Here is a 13,143-nt window from a genome sequence, read left to right as displayed (position 1 = left end):
TCTCTTTACCTCATCCATCTCTTTTTCCTAATTGGGTGGTGTGTAGCTTGTGATGAGGCCAATGTTGATGGTGATCCCTCTGATACTGATGCAAGGCATTCAGCACACTTGTCTTGTTCATAACTAACCTCCATGTATTCAAGCTGCTCTTTAAAATAAAATGACAAAGGAACAGTGAAGTGATACCTAGAAAGGTAGATACACACAGTATGGGTGGTTTTCTTTTTTGCATTGAGTTAGTTCAGCCCTTACAGAGAAGTATGACAGGAGAGGGAATGTGCCAGTCTAAATACCTTACGTTTGTTCATAGACTGATAGGAAGTAACAGTTCTTCATCAGGAGTTGTACTCTATATAAAGCAACTCATCTGTGTGCATGCAAAACACATTTTATTACATTTCTTATGTATAATTTGATATGTGATATTACATACACCTTGAGTGGATCCCACCTGATCTTTAGTTATGTTAGGTTTTAAACAAATTTTGCAAAGACAAAATGAAAAATGTACTCAACTCTTGACAAGAGCTTTATTAGACAAACATATTTTACAATTTGTCTGCTTCCTGTTCTTCCTGTTCTCTGACTTTAGATTCGATACAAGACCAATGAACCAGTATGGGAGGAAAACTTCACTTTCTTTGTACACAACCCCAAAAGACAAGATCTTGAAGTTGAGGTACATTGTCCCGTTCTTTAGATACCTTTCTTTTTTAAGACATTTCAGTAGCAATATTTAGATGTTATAGGCTGTTATGACATATCTGTTATATTGTGAACACCATTACAGTTATACTTAAATTGGTTTTTAATACTAGGCTATGAAATGTTATTTGCATTTACTATTAAAAGTTAAAAAATATTATAACCAGTCTTTCAGTAGAACACTATGCTTGATGATTGCCATATTTAAATAAATAAAATACAAGGAAGAGAAGTACATTTTGATGTCTGTTTTGAATCTTTAGTCTTCTCAATTGCTAGCAGTAATACTGTTATATATGGTTGATTTTGTTACCTTTCTCATGCTGAGGAGGTCTTTGCTTTATCCAAATACTGCATCCCCCTTACACTACTGAAATGTTACTCATGTAGTTGTAAATGAGGGCTGTCCTAGTTACTATTTCTCTAACAGTTGTGGGAACTCATTTTTGCACAGACCATTTGGAAACCACAGATATTTTGATCAGGGATCAACTAGATATATATTCTAGATGTAGATGCAGTTAGTTAGTTTTATGTCTTGCTGTAGAAGATAGGGATGAAGAAAGTAGGCATGGAGTATATTTGCTATTTTCTTCTTTGGTGTAAAGTAGTTTTAGGATCAGGGAAACTTGGTTGAAGAACTATGTTCCGTGTGCTTTTGTGCTTTTCTTTTTAAATAAAACTGTCATTTCCTTTTCTTTCTGTGAATTTCTACAAAGTAGATGATACAACATTACTTATCTTATGTGTTCCTTCAGGTGAGGGATGAACAGCACCAGTGTTCTCTGGGGAACCTCAAACTGCCTCTAAGTCAGTTGCTGGAGAGTGAAGATTTAACTATGCATCAGCGGTTCCACCTGAGCAACTCTGGTCCAAACAGCACTATAAACATGAAGATTGCACTCAGGGTACTCTTAAAACTTTTCACATTGTAAACATATGAAAGCATATTTAAGACTATCATGACTTATGGTCTTTTATCTTTATGAAGAAGATGGTATGTTTCCTTGAGTGTGTGTCACAATGCCTGGTGTCCTTAGGCCAGCAGTGCTACCAAGTACACACAAAGATATTATCTAATTTAAATACATTCTGTTTCAAAACCAGAAATTCTTGGAACAAAACAGTAATCTGCTTTAATTAAGACTGAGGTTCGCCTTGTTTTTAGGCTTGGAAACTGTATGGAATCTGAATTCCTGCTAGTCTCTTATGACTTAATCTTGATCTTACAGATCTTACAGTCACTGTAAGATCACTGAAATTAACTTTATCTTACAGAAATGGAACTGAGGTCATCATGGTCAAAAAAAAATAAAGTTTATGCAGAAAAGAATTACCTTCATAGTACTAGAAAAGTTCAGACCAACTTTCAAGTACATTGGAGACTTCATGAAAAAGCTTGCATGCTTGAAAGTTGTTTTTTGTTTTCCTCCAGGTAAATTATTTGGCATAATAAGTAAGGGCACCTCTTTGGAAGTACTGGAACACTTTTGTTAGTTTCTGTTATTTGTTCTTTTCTAAAGCACTTTATGTAATGTATTCGTAACATGAAACTATTTCCTATGGTAAATAAGTGTAACCAAAATTTTTGGTCCTGGTTTACTGTCTTAATTTAACAACTTGTCACTAAGTACTCCTTGTAGAAACAAATTTATTCCTCTTTTTTGTAGTATAGTAATATTGTATGTATTTTAACTGTATCTAGGTCCTTTCTCTTGAAAAGCAAGCAAGATCTCCAGATCATCAACACTCAGCCCAAGTAAAAAGGCCGTCTGTTTCCAAAGATGCAAGAAAATCATCTTTTAAGCCTCAGGTTCCTGTCTCGCCACCACTTGATTCAAACAAACCTGTTCCAGCCTCCCCAGTGACTGACAGTGATAAAAAGACAGATGTGGCTGAAAAAAGCCAGCCTTCCAATGCCAGTCCTCAGTGGCCAACAGATCTCAGCCGAAGTTCTTCAAGTCTTCATGCCTCTAACTTCAATTATTCTCCCAGCCACCTCTCAGTCAAGGAACCAACTCCTAGCATAGCCTCAGACATATCTCTGCCCATTGCTACACAGGAGCTACGGCAAAGACTGCGACAACTTGAAAAGTATGATGTTAATTACTTGTTTTGCAATCAGAAAATGTTATGCAGCCAAAGAAATAGCTCAGTTTGCATTTCAGTAATATTTTTCCTGTTGCAGATTGAGCCTGGAATTAGAAAATCAGCCTTTGAACTTTCTGCTTCCTCTTGGTGCCTCAGTTAGACAGATTTTGCAATTAGAAGTTACTACACCATTCTTGTGATCTGCAAGATAAAGTCCACCTTGTTCTCATTACTGCACTGACTATGTAGCTCTGAAAAGAGTGGAATGGTGAGAAGGAAGGATATGTGTTGGTAGAATATTAGTCACACTCACGCCAGTAGTTGCTTGTTTCACCACTGAATCATATTAGCATTAAGCCAATTTAAGCTGCATATAGCTGGTCTTCTTCATAAATTACACAGAGGGATAGTTGACTATAAAGAATGCTAAGTGGCTGGTCAGTTATTATTCAATTACTGAGGACTGCTGCAACCATGATCTCTTAAATTCTCTATTTTTTTTTTCTCTTACCTCAAAGGGCAGCTATACTTACCAGTAAAGGTAGCAGAGCAGCTATTCTACTCTGAATAGGAGAATGGAAGCCATTAGATCTCTATGCAAGTTAGAAGCTTCTCTGTGAATCTAAGTAGATTCGTAGAGAAAGACATATGTATATATTTAATTTTTATATTAGTTTGTGAGCAAGGGATTGAACCAATTCCTCATTTTCTGTGTCAGAGTTCATAGCATCAGTAGAGTAATATAGTTTGGAAGAAACCTCTGGAGGAAAGTCAGTCCCTCTGCTCAGAGCAAATCTTGCTTCAGTTAGATCAGTTTTCTTGGGCCTTGTTGAGACAAGTTTTTTGCATACGTCCAAGCATGGAGTTTCTACAAACTTTCTCAGCAATTTCAATGCTTAACCATGCCACTGCAAAAACATTTTTCCTTATTTCCAGTTGGAATTTTTCTAGCCGTAACTTGACCTCTCACTGTGCATGTGTAAGAGGAGTATGACTCAGTCTTTTCTATGATGTTTAAATAATGAAAGACCATGTTTGCATATGCTGTTGACCATCTCTTCAATCTGTACAAGCCCAACTGCTTCTGTGCTCCACTTCCCATTTATCTTTAGGGTCCTTTGTTGGTTTGTCTTCAGTTTGTCAGTCTCTCTTTTATACCATAAGTGGGTTAGACTTTATTAATTATGATAAATGTTGAAATACTACTCATTATTTAATCCACAAATTTCATACTTCGTTATTTGGTAAGAGTGGTAAAACTATGGCTAAGGAGGTCCTTTATTGCAAGCCCCATGTATTTAGGTACTCTGACCTTTATTTTTCTTATTTTTCTATTAGGAAAATACTGAACTGAAATATTTCATTCTAGCCTGTTGGTCAATAGCCTAAACTATGAGAAACTGATAAAGATATACTCACATGCTAACTTTTGTTTTCTCTCTTCTTTCACATTGGTGCAGTGACAGTTGAAATAGATAATACAATATTTCTGGAAATACTGTTCTGAAATACTTCATGTATTTCAGTTGGATCTTACTGTAAACACGCTTTTTAAAAACATACAATATTCTTCTTTTTCACCACAGTGGAACAACCCTGGGGCAATCTCCATTAGGACAGATACAGCTAACAATTCGTCATAGTTCACAAAGAAACAAACTGATTGTGGTAGTGCATTCCTGCAGGTGAGCATAAGACACCAAATTTTATTTTTAGTTCTGTGCGTATTTCTTGATATATGACTTTGTCGTATCTTGACTTACCCTCTTAAGTTGTTCGATTGTGTGGACGGTCTTAATTACTTTTAAAATGACATGCTGACTGTAATTACTTGTAAATACGAAATCATACAGAGCTAGGCTTACAACAGAATCAGTTAAAACTGAAGATTTTGCTGTGTTTTTTTTCTTTGCCTATATCAGATTTTAGATTGAAATGGTATGTAGATTTCTATCAGAAGTGTCTAAAATCTTTATCTAAGAGCCTGACTTTTTCATGGAATGACAAAAATGCATGATTTTTGGAAAGCCACATGTAAGCATTGAATTGGAATTCAAGAAACATTAAGTTTCCAGCTCTGCTGTCTACTTACCATTTATCTGATCTTGTACAAGTTACTGCTTAGCATTTTTTAGATTTTTTTCCACTTTTCTATGTATTAGAATGTAGCCAATATGTAGCCATACTTTGTGCAGGATATCCCACGACTTATCTATGTAAGGATTCTAAAATACAATTGTCATAAAGATGCAGATGGTTCTCAAAAAGGTGTTACATTTCTAGAAATATTTTTCAACAAGTTTGGTACTTCATGCATGGGAAACATCAAAGATATGTATGTGGTGATGAAATGAACTTTATTTAAATATAGAGTGCTAAATTAAGGGATAGTAGCGTGGACATGTACTTAGCAATGTCTCATTTATTTTCTAAAATGTTTTTCCTTGTTTTTCACTGGTCACAGAAATCTAATAGCATTTTCTGAAGAAGGATCCGATCCATATGTTCGAATGTATTTATTGCCTGATAAGAGAAGATCAGGAAGAAGAAAAACACATGTATCAAAGAAGACATTAAACCCGGTGTTTGATCAAATGTATGTTCTAAACTGTGTGTAGTAGATCTATATTATGTAATTATAAAGCTGCCAAACCAAGGTTTCTCAGCTTACCTGAATGGGTTAGTTGTTGAAACTCCCAGTTGTCACCACCAGACTCGGTCATACCTTTCTCTTCCTGTATAATAGCTCTTTCCATCCTCCTGTTCCCTGTTTTCACTATCACCCTTCTTACTCTGTTACCAGCCATTCCTCTCTTCTGCCTTACCCCATGTTACATTGTGTTTGCGTAAGTAGCTAAGAAGTGGCATGCACTCTTTGGGCAGCTGGTTGGAACATGAGTGCCTTTTAGTTGGCTGGCGTGGCTAGTTTGGCTTTCCTGACAGGAAGCATGAAGATGTAGATTCTGACTGGCCAGTTTTCTGGCTTGCCTCCTCTGTAGGACTGGCTAGCCAGTGTCTGTACATGATCAGATTGCTCAATCAATCTACTTCGTAGTACTTCTCAGCATCCAGGGAGTCAGGAAATTTCCATGTGGATTAAATCCTGGCCGACAGGTTGAAACTAATGCAAGCTTGTGCAGTATTTCATTGCATACAGATCCTTATCTTTGTACTCAGCTTTTTGATGACGGTTTCACTCAGATGCATACCTCTTCCTCCCTCACCCATCACTTCTCAATAACGAAGAGCATTCTCTATAGATAGGAAATTAGTTTGGGGGAAAAAAACACTTCAGTATATTCTGTCCAAGGAAATCTGTAAATTGTTAGTTAGAGGCTCTGGTAGATACACCTGGTAGTGCAGCTCGCTCCTGTTTATCCCAGGATTTGTTCTTCTGTGCCTTTCAAAGTAAAAGGTATTGAAAAGCAGTAAAGCTGCTTAAGAACGGTAGTGACAAACAGATGTAGATTGTGGTGCAATCCTGCCCTTACTTTCTGTAAGTTTCGGATCTAGCAAACCACATGCATTCTTTCTTAAAAGTTGATAGTTTCCTTGGTGTGAAAATGAGCTCTGGTTCTAGAGGAATGAAGATCATGACTGATCAGTCTTTCCCTTCTGGAGAATAGTGGTGCTGAGCTGTCAAGATAGTAGGATTCCTCACTCTCTTCTCTGTAGAGTCAGTGGTTGGCCTTTTTTTTGTTTTGTTTGTTTGTTGTTTTTAGCAATGGGACAGAAGTCTCAAACGTTTGATGTTGATTTGGTGTTAATATTGATCGAAGTATAGGAGAAAAATTTTAGACAAAAATTTGGGATTTTTTCTCTCATCATTTATCTCAAGGCTTTTCTGGGGGGGGATTTGTTCAGGGAGGGGCATAATTTGGTTTAGATTTGAATTGTTGTTTAGCTGTAGGAACTGAACTTGCACTTCAGGTACAAAATTCTCTCTAAAGCATCACTTTTTCTGTCAGATTTGATTTCAGTGTTTCCCTCCCTGAAGTACAGAGAAGAACACTAGATGTAGCAGTGAAGAACAGTGGTGGTTTCTTGTCCAAAGATAAAGGGCTGCTTGGCAAAGTAAGTTGAAAATAAGCAAATTCCTTTTGTACTGTATGTTGTTACATAAAGATTAAAATTATCTTGTGATATGAGCTTGTTAGTGTTGACTGACATAACTGATTCAGGTAGGAAGCTTTTAAAAATTATAGATGGCTTAGATGTCAGGCTTCAGTAAAGGAAGGAATGAATTGGAAAGGATGAGAGGACATATCAGACTGTGATGTAGTAATCTCTTCTAGAGAATGGTAAGTTCTGAGACTGGCAGTAAAAAAAATAAATAAAAAAATAACCCTGCATGTTTGATTTATTAATTATACAGTCAGAGAAGCTAAATAACAGCCAGTAGAAAACTACTGATATCTCAGGAGATGGTCTGGCAAAATTGCTGGTCTTGAACACAGGTGGTTCAGACATCTTATCTGCAGCAGCAGTGAGAGGCTAGCTTTTGCATTATATCAAACCTAAAAGACAAGAAAAATTACATAGAGAACACAACAAATTTATGCTTAGTAATTAAAATTCCAGAAAATCCATGAAAAAGGAACTACTGGAGGCATTCCTAATGCTAGAAACAGCTACGGTGTTTATACCTTCACTGTTCTACAGGCACTCATTAAATCACTGTTTCCTACACATACGAACAGTATGTTCTTACACCTGTGTAGATTGCCATATTCAAACTCTGTAAAGAGGATGAGAGAGATCAGAATCATGGTCAGTTTATGGTGAATGGTGTTCTTAATTTTCCTGTTTACAAGGAAGTGTGTTAGCATAAATACTTCATCTGACTGCCGTATCCCTTGTTCAGAGGTTATGCCTGTGAGGTGCTCTGGGACCAGTTTAAGGGTACAGATTTTTAGGCTAAAACTACCAATTTGAAACTTTACTACAAGGCTACAGGTGGAAGATAGTTATGATGGCATCACTGTAAAATATGTTGTTTATTAATGGCATTACTTATCCTGTAGTTGACAAGATTGTCAAATTTAGTCTTTAAAAGACAAAGAATGAAAGACAGAATGCATTAATCACTAATTTCAACTTTCCAGTTATTGATACCTCTGGCATCTGAAGAACTTGCTAAAGGCTGGACCCAGTGGTAAGTATATTTCCTTTATTAATAATAATATTGCATACTAATAACTGGTATGTTAATAGTGTTAATAATACATGCTAAATGTAAAAATGTTTTCCTTTGTTCTCTTTGTTTTCAGGTATGACTTAACAGAAGATGGTACAAGACCACATGGTGCAAGCTAGGCCCATAGATACTGGGAGTTCCTGACACATACCTTTGCCAACCTTTATATATTTTTAAAGCATTGTTCTCACAGATGTACCAATATTATTTTTATAGCTTTACCAATTTAGTTGTCAGACACATCCCCAATAATTTTATAACACTTGGTCATTTTATGTAGACATACAGTTTCTCATTGTTAAATTTTGTATTTTAATTTGCTCAAAAATTGTTACTGTCATGTGCAATCGTACAGTAAAGTAACCTTTTGTGTTTAAGTTCATCTTTATGGTGGTTATACCTATTAGAAAGTGAAAAGATGTTTCCTGCCTTGTTTTATATCTCACCAAGCTATACTGTACCATGTAAATATATACTATTTTTTTATAATTCTTTCATGCTGGTTTGAATTAAGAAGAAAATTAGATAAAGGATATAGATATTTTCTTCTAAATGCATGTTAATTTCTTCAAATGAATCTCTTTTGTCTTTGCAGCACAATGGTCTTAATGTTAATCATTTTGTGATATTCTTCAAAAACAAACTGCAGAAAAATGTTTTTACTTTATTGTGCTTCTGGCCCAGTGTGGCAACTTTAAAATGTACAAAACATTAACATTTTAGTATTTATATATAAATGTATTATTGGAAAATCATGCTATAGAATATTATAAACAGAAATGAGAATTCTATAAATATTGTATAAAGAGAGGTCCATGAATCACAATTTATAAAATTGAGTTTTCATTTAATGGAGTAAACATTACAAGCAGTACAATTTGTTATACAGGTTCACTTGGGTTTTGTTATTTATTCCTGTACTCTACAGTACTAAACAAGTGACCCTTTGAAGGCATGAGGACATGGATTTTACTGTATTATAAACAAATCTCTATTTAGAACTGTCCTGTCTGCCTTGTTTCACTGATAAGGTATACAAATCAGCTTGCAATGTAAGTTCATACAGTAGGCATAAGTACAAAACATATGTTCTTTTTGTTATAGAATACTGTGCTAAATAGTTTATTATTCTATACCTTCTGTAATACTACAATGGAACACCAATATGTAAGAAAGTGTGAAACTGAGTTGAAAGTAACTGTCTTTACAGTTGCCTCACTGCTACTTAGTGTGTTTGGTGCATGAAGAAAATGCACGTCAGTGGTCCACACAGCTTTCTTGAGAAATAATGGCGTTCTACTGAAGCATTGCCATAGTCTGCTGCAAGATCAGTAGTGATACTCAAACTGATAAAAGTAGACAGTTGCAAGTTGAAGGGAGAGTATCAGCCTCAGCAGCTGAGCTCACAGCTCTAGTTTTATGAATTATGGTGTGTTTTTGTATCCTGAACTGATTTTTCTTTTGCTGGTAAGTTTTCTCAGACTGTTATTAAAAAAAAATGTGCATTATGAATCCAAGAGAACAGTTGAGCTCTTTCAGAGCCAACACCCTCATTCTTGGATAAATATGCAATTAGACAGAAGAAGTACATTATTTAGCTAAGATTCTAGAATGATCTCTCAGCCAAGAAAGAATTTTAAAGCATAACAATAAACTCCTGAAATTAGCTTTATTGTAAAATTACTGACGGAACCTTAATTCTAGATGTAGAATATGCCTACATTACTAGATGTACCAAAGTGCCTACCATAGATGTAGCTTTTTGTCTTTTTCAAGTTTAAGAATTGACTTATTTTAGTTTGTCAAAATTCAGTTTAACATGAACATTTCTCACGCAGATGTGACACACACATACACCTCTATACAGTGATGGCCTTCTTATTGCCACATTTTGTATGAGACAATTTTTGCAAACAAACCTACATTGTAGATTTTGCTGCTGTTACTTTCTGAGGGACTGGGCAATAGAGAGAGGTTCTTTGTAAGAAACGTTTCTATTTGAAGGCTTCACTTTATATTGGATTGTATGAGTGTCTGTATGCATATACACTCATCTGTTCATATAAAATATATATTGTGAAATACAGATTTTTCTTTGCTAGATCTCTGTTAAAATGCTAGGAATGAAAAAACAGAATTATTGTTAATGCAGTGGAAATTGAAAAAGCAAAAGGTGTTGTAAGAAAGAGGTGTGCATGCAGTAGTTCAGCACAATTGTCTTTTGCCTTGGTTCAGCCAGAGGTGGAAGAACTTTTGCACTACATCTTAGCCAGTGACTCAGCAGAGTTTGATCCCTAGCATACAGATAAGCAGTAAGACTGATACAGTGCTTCAAGTCTTAAGTGAAGTCTCTGGGGACAGATGTTGGAAGTCTGCACTTGAACAAAAAGAGCGCATATTTTGTCTTCTGAAGTCTCCAGGGGAAAAGATGCTGTGTTTGGGTAAACACAAGATGATAGCACAAAGTGAGGAACTGAATAAATTGTATAGGACAGGTTTTCAAATAGCTCAGGACCCCACGTTAGGGATGGGTTCTTAAGAAAAGTGCAGTTCCTATTTAGGAATCTGAAGTGAAGAGGCTGTAATTCAGCAACAATGCAAATTCCATAATTCCGATTGGCAGGTATCAGTCATGGATGCCACACTATTTAGAAATGTTCTGAGTGAATTTGGATCAGAATAAGAATGCCTATTGTTGGTAGTGGAAGCAAACCTCTGTATTGTAGTTACCAGGTTCTGAGTGTTCTGTTTGTATGGAAGTAGTGAGGACAAACACCACTTTTCCTCTGGGCAAGAATTGCACTTCATTATCAAGTCAATGTATTCAGTATCAACTGATAGCTTTTAATGTAGTTCTTGTTTATCCTGTGCCTTAAAATATGAACATATGAAGATGTTTAAGAAATGGCTAAAATGAGCTTGTTGCTTGTATGTATCAACCACAGTCTCTAGTATTGAAACTGTTTTTAGGATTACTCTGCTTCACTGACATGAAAACCAGCTCTCTTTTACTGCAGTGATCCAACCCAAACTCAAATCAGCATGCATATCACTCAAGTTTGGGTTAAAAGAATTTTAGTTTTGTCTTGAATCCTTTATCAGAGCTGCAGCTAATGGTGAGAGTTGAAATGAGAACAAAGGGTAATCAATTTTGTACAGATTGCCTTTTTTGCTCATGTAATTCTACATTATGATGCATGTATTCAATAAATGGTTCATATGGAAGTCAGTGTGTTGCTTCCCTCTACACACACACACTTTTTGTCTCTTTTGCATTTCCTGTCCTAATTTGTAATCTAAGAAATTTTTATGCTGTTAAAAAAGACAGATGTTCCAAATATTGCAACCTAGGTGACCTTGCTATGAGGTGTACAGGCAGATTTGGGGGTTTTATGTGAGAGAAAGTGGAGTGAGAAGTACAGGATGAATCCCTGAACTGGGGAATTCCATGCTTGTTGGTTTGGAACAGGTTCACACATAAATTGAACAAAGAGCATATTAAATCTTTTTTTTTTTTTTTTTCTCTCGTAAAATAATCAATTGAACAAATTATCACTATTCTAGTACTTGGTAATTGTCATGAAATATGTTTTCAAATGCACCTGGAACCTAAATAATTATAATACCTCTTCTCTTAAACAGCTGAAACGTGTCTGAATTCCTAATAATCAGTTTTCATCATCCATAGATAAAAGCTGCAGATGTTCATAACCTGGGCACTATTATATTTTGAAGGGACCCCACAAGATACACATTATTGGTGCTAACTACAGAATTACAAGGTTTATGTTGGAGAGGGTTTTTTTTGGAGGAGGTATGTTCCTCTTTAGCAGAATAAATGGCTTCTGCTGATCAATGGGAGGACAAATTGAGACCCAAATCAAACCTTCCCTTCAGGTGGTAACTGGACCTGCACTTGCAAAGAGTGCTGTCTGTGTCTTCACGAGAACTTGTCAGAGTGTACAACAGTCTGGATGGACTTGGTTACTGATTTGATGGGCTCAGCCAAACCTAGATTTTTTCTTAATATTGGTTGCAATGTGTAAACCGTTTTGGACCATCCTTTAGTTTCCATCTTAGAGCGTATTTGTCAATATTGTTACCAATACAGTTATTTCAGCTAAGAGCTGAAAAAAAATTGTTTCCTATGTGGTTTGTGCTTTAATTATTTTAATTATATTATTTTCCCCCAGACAAACTCTGAATGTTGGATGCTACCTTGGACATTTGGTAGAAAGAACCAAAACTTCAGATGGTCCCCAGACCTATTATTGGCTGTAGCTGGCTGCTGGAGGATTTGAGCTATTTAATGACAAATATTGTTTTTATGCACCTTAACAAAGTGTCTAACTTTATCACTGTGTGCTCTTCTGCTAATTTCTAAGGCTTATTGTCAGGCTCTCATCAATATTCTTTGCCATCTTCTGAAATACATTATTTGAAAATTGCAAAGCAGCTGAAGTAAGAAATCCACTTGTATTTCTGTAAGTGCTATGTCATGAGCTTAGCTGCCAGATTAGATGGCAGCTCTGGGAGCAAAGTTCTCTCATCTGTATTCATGTGATAGAGGTGATGCTCTCTGTACTCACCATCTGCAGGGAATACTGCTTGCCAGTCACCCACAGTGGGATCCAATTTGAGCAGACTGCTGCATATCTGTTACCTCAGATGCAACTGAAGTGAAGCCAACCCGTCTCCTTTTGTTCCTGAGAGCCCTCAGTAGCCGTACACTTCACTGCAAAGGAGTTAAGGGCTAACAGGGACCGTTCTTTGGTTTAACTTCCACACAGAAACAGGTATGAGGACACAAAGCCAGTCAAGATTCCATCCTTACACCAGGGTTGTACGTGCCCACATCCCAGGGGACCACAGCTGGGGCGGTTCTTGGTGTGGGGCAATGGGACCATGGGACCTGTTCCTGACAGAACCTGATAACCCAACTGCCCCCTCTGATTGCTGTGCAGCACTCAGCCTGAGAAGTGACGTTCAGAAGAAAGTCATGAAGTCCCAGCATCCTGGCTGTCCTGTGACTTCATTTACCAGTGTGCAGTGAGATCTGTCATGTAACTGTGTGGATCAACTTGTGTTTTTTTGATTTTTTTTGTTTAATGGAATTGTTGTAAGCAGAAGTTTGAACTAGATGACCTGTG

At 36.4% G+C, this 13,143-nt stretch overlaps 1 protein-coding gene across 4 annotated transcripts in view; it reads left to right on the top strand.

Annotated features, from left to right (window-relative positions):
• The window catches only part of ESYT2 (extended synaptotagmin 2), an 86,755-nt gene extending 75,537 nt beyond the window's left edge, over positions 1-11,218 (top strand). For all 4 annotated transcript variants that reach the window (XM_040546231.1, XM_040546230.1, XM_040546233.1 and 1 more), the window contains 8 exons: positions 593-679; positions 1,464-1,613; positions 2,411-2,799; positions 4,383-4,481; positions 5,261-5,392; positions 6,765-6,870; positions 7,902-7,951; positions 8,067-11,218. In XM_040546231.1, coding sequence (XP_040402165.1) covers positions 593-679; positions 1,464-1,613; positions 2,411-2,799; positions 4,383-4,481; positions 5,261-5,392; positions 6,765-6,870; positions 7,902-7,951; positions 8,067-8,112 — 1,059 coding nt within the window. In that variant the 3' untranslated portion in view covers positions 8,113-11,218. The remainder of the gene's footprint in view (positions 1-592; positions 680-1,463; positions 1,614-2,410; positions 2,800-4,382; positions 4,482-5,260; positions 5,393-6,764; positions 6,871-7,901; positions 7,952-8,066) is intronic.
• The last annotated feature ends 1,925 nt before the right edge of the window (positions 11,219-13,143 follow it).

Source organism: Cygnus olor, chromosome 2, assembly GCF_009769625.2.
Source record: "Cygnus olor isolate bCygOlo1 chromosome 2, bCygOlo1.pri.v2, whole genome shotgun sequence".
Lineage (NCBI taxonomy): Eukaryota > Metazoa > Chordata > Aves > Anseriformes > Anatidae > Cygnus > Cygnus olor.
This window is presented reverse-complemented; position numbering and strand designations above follow the sequence as displayed.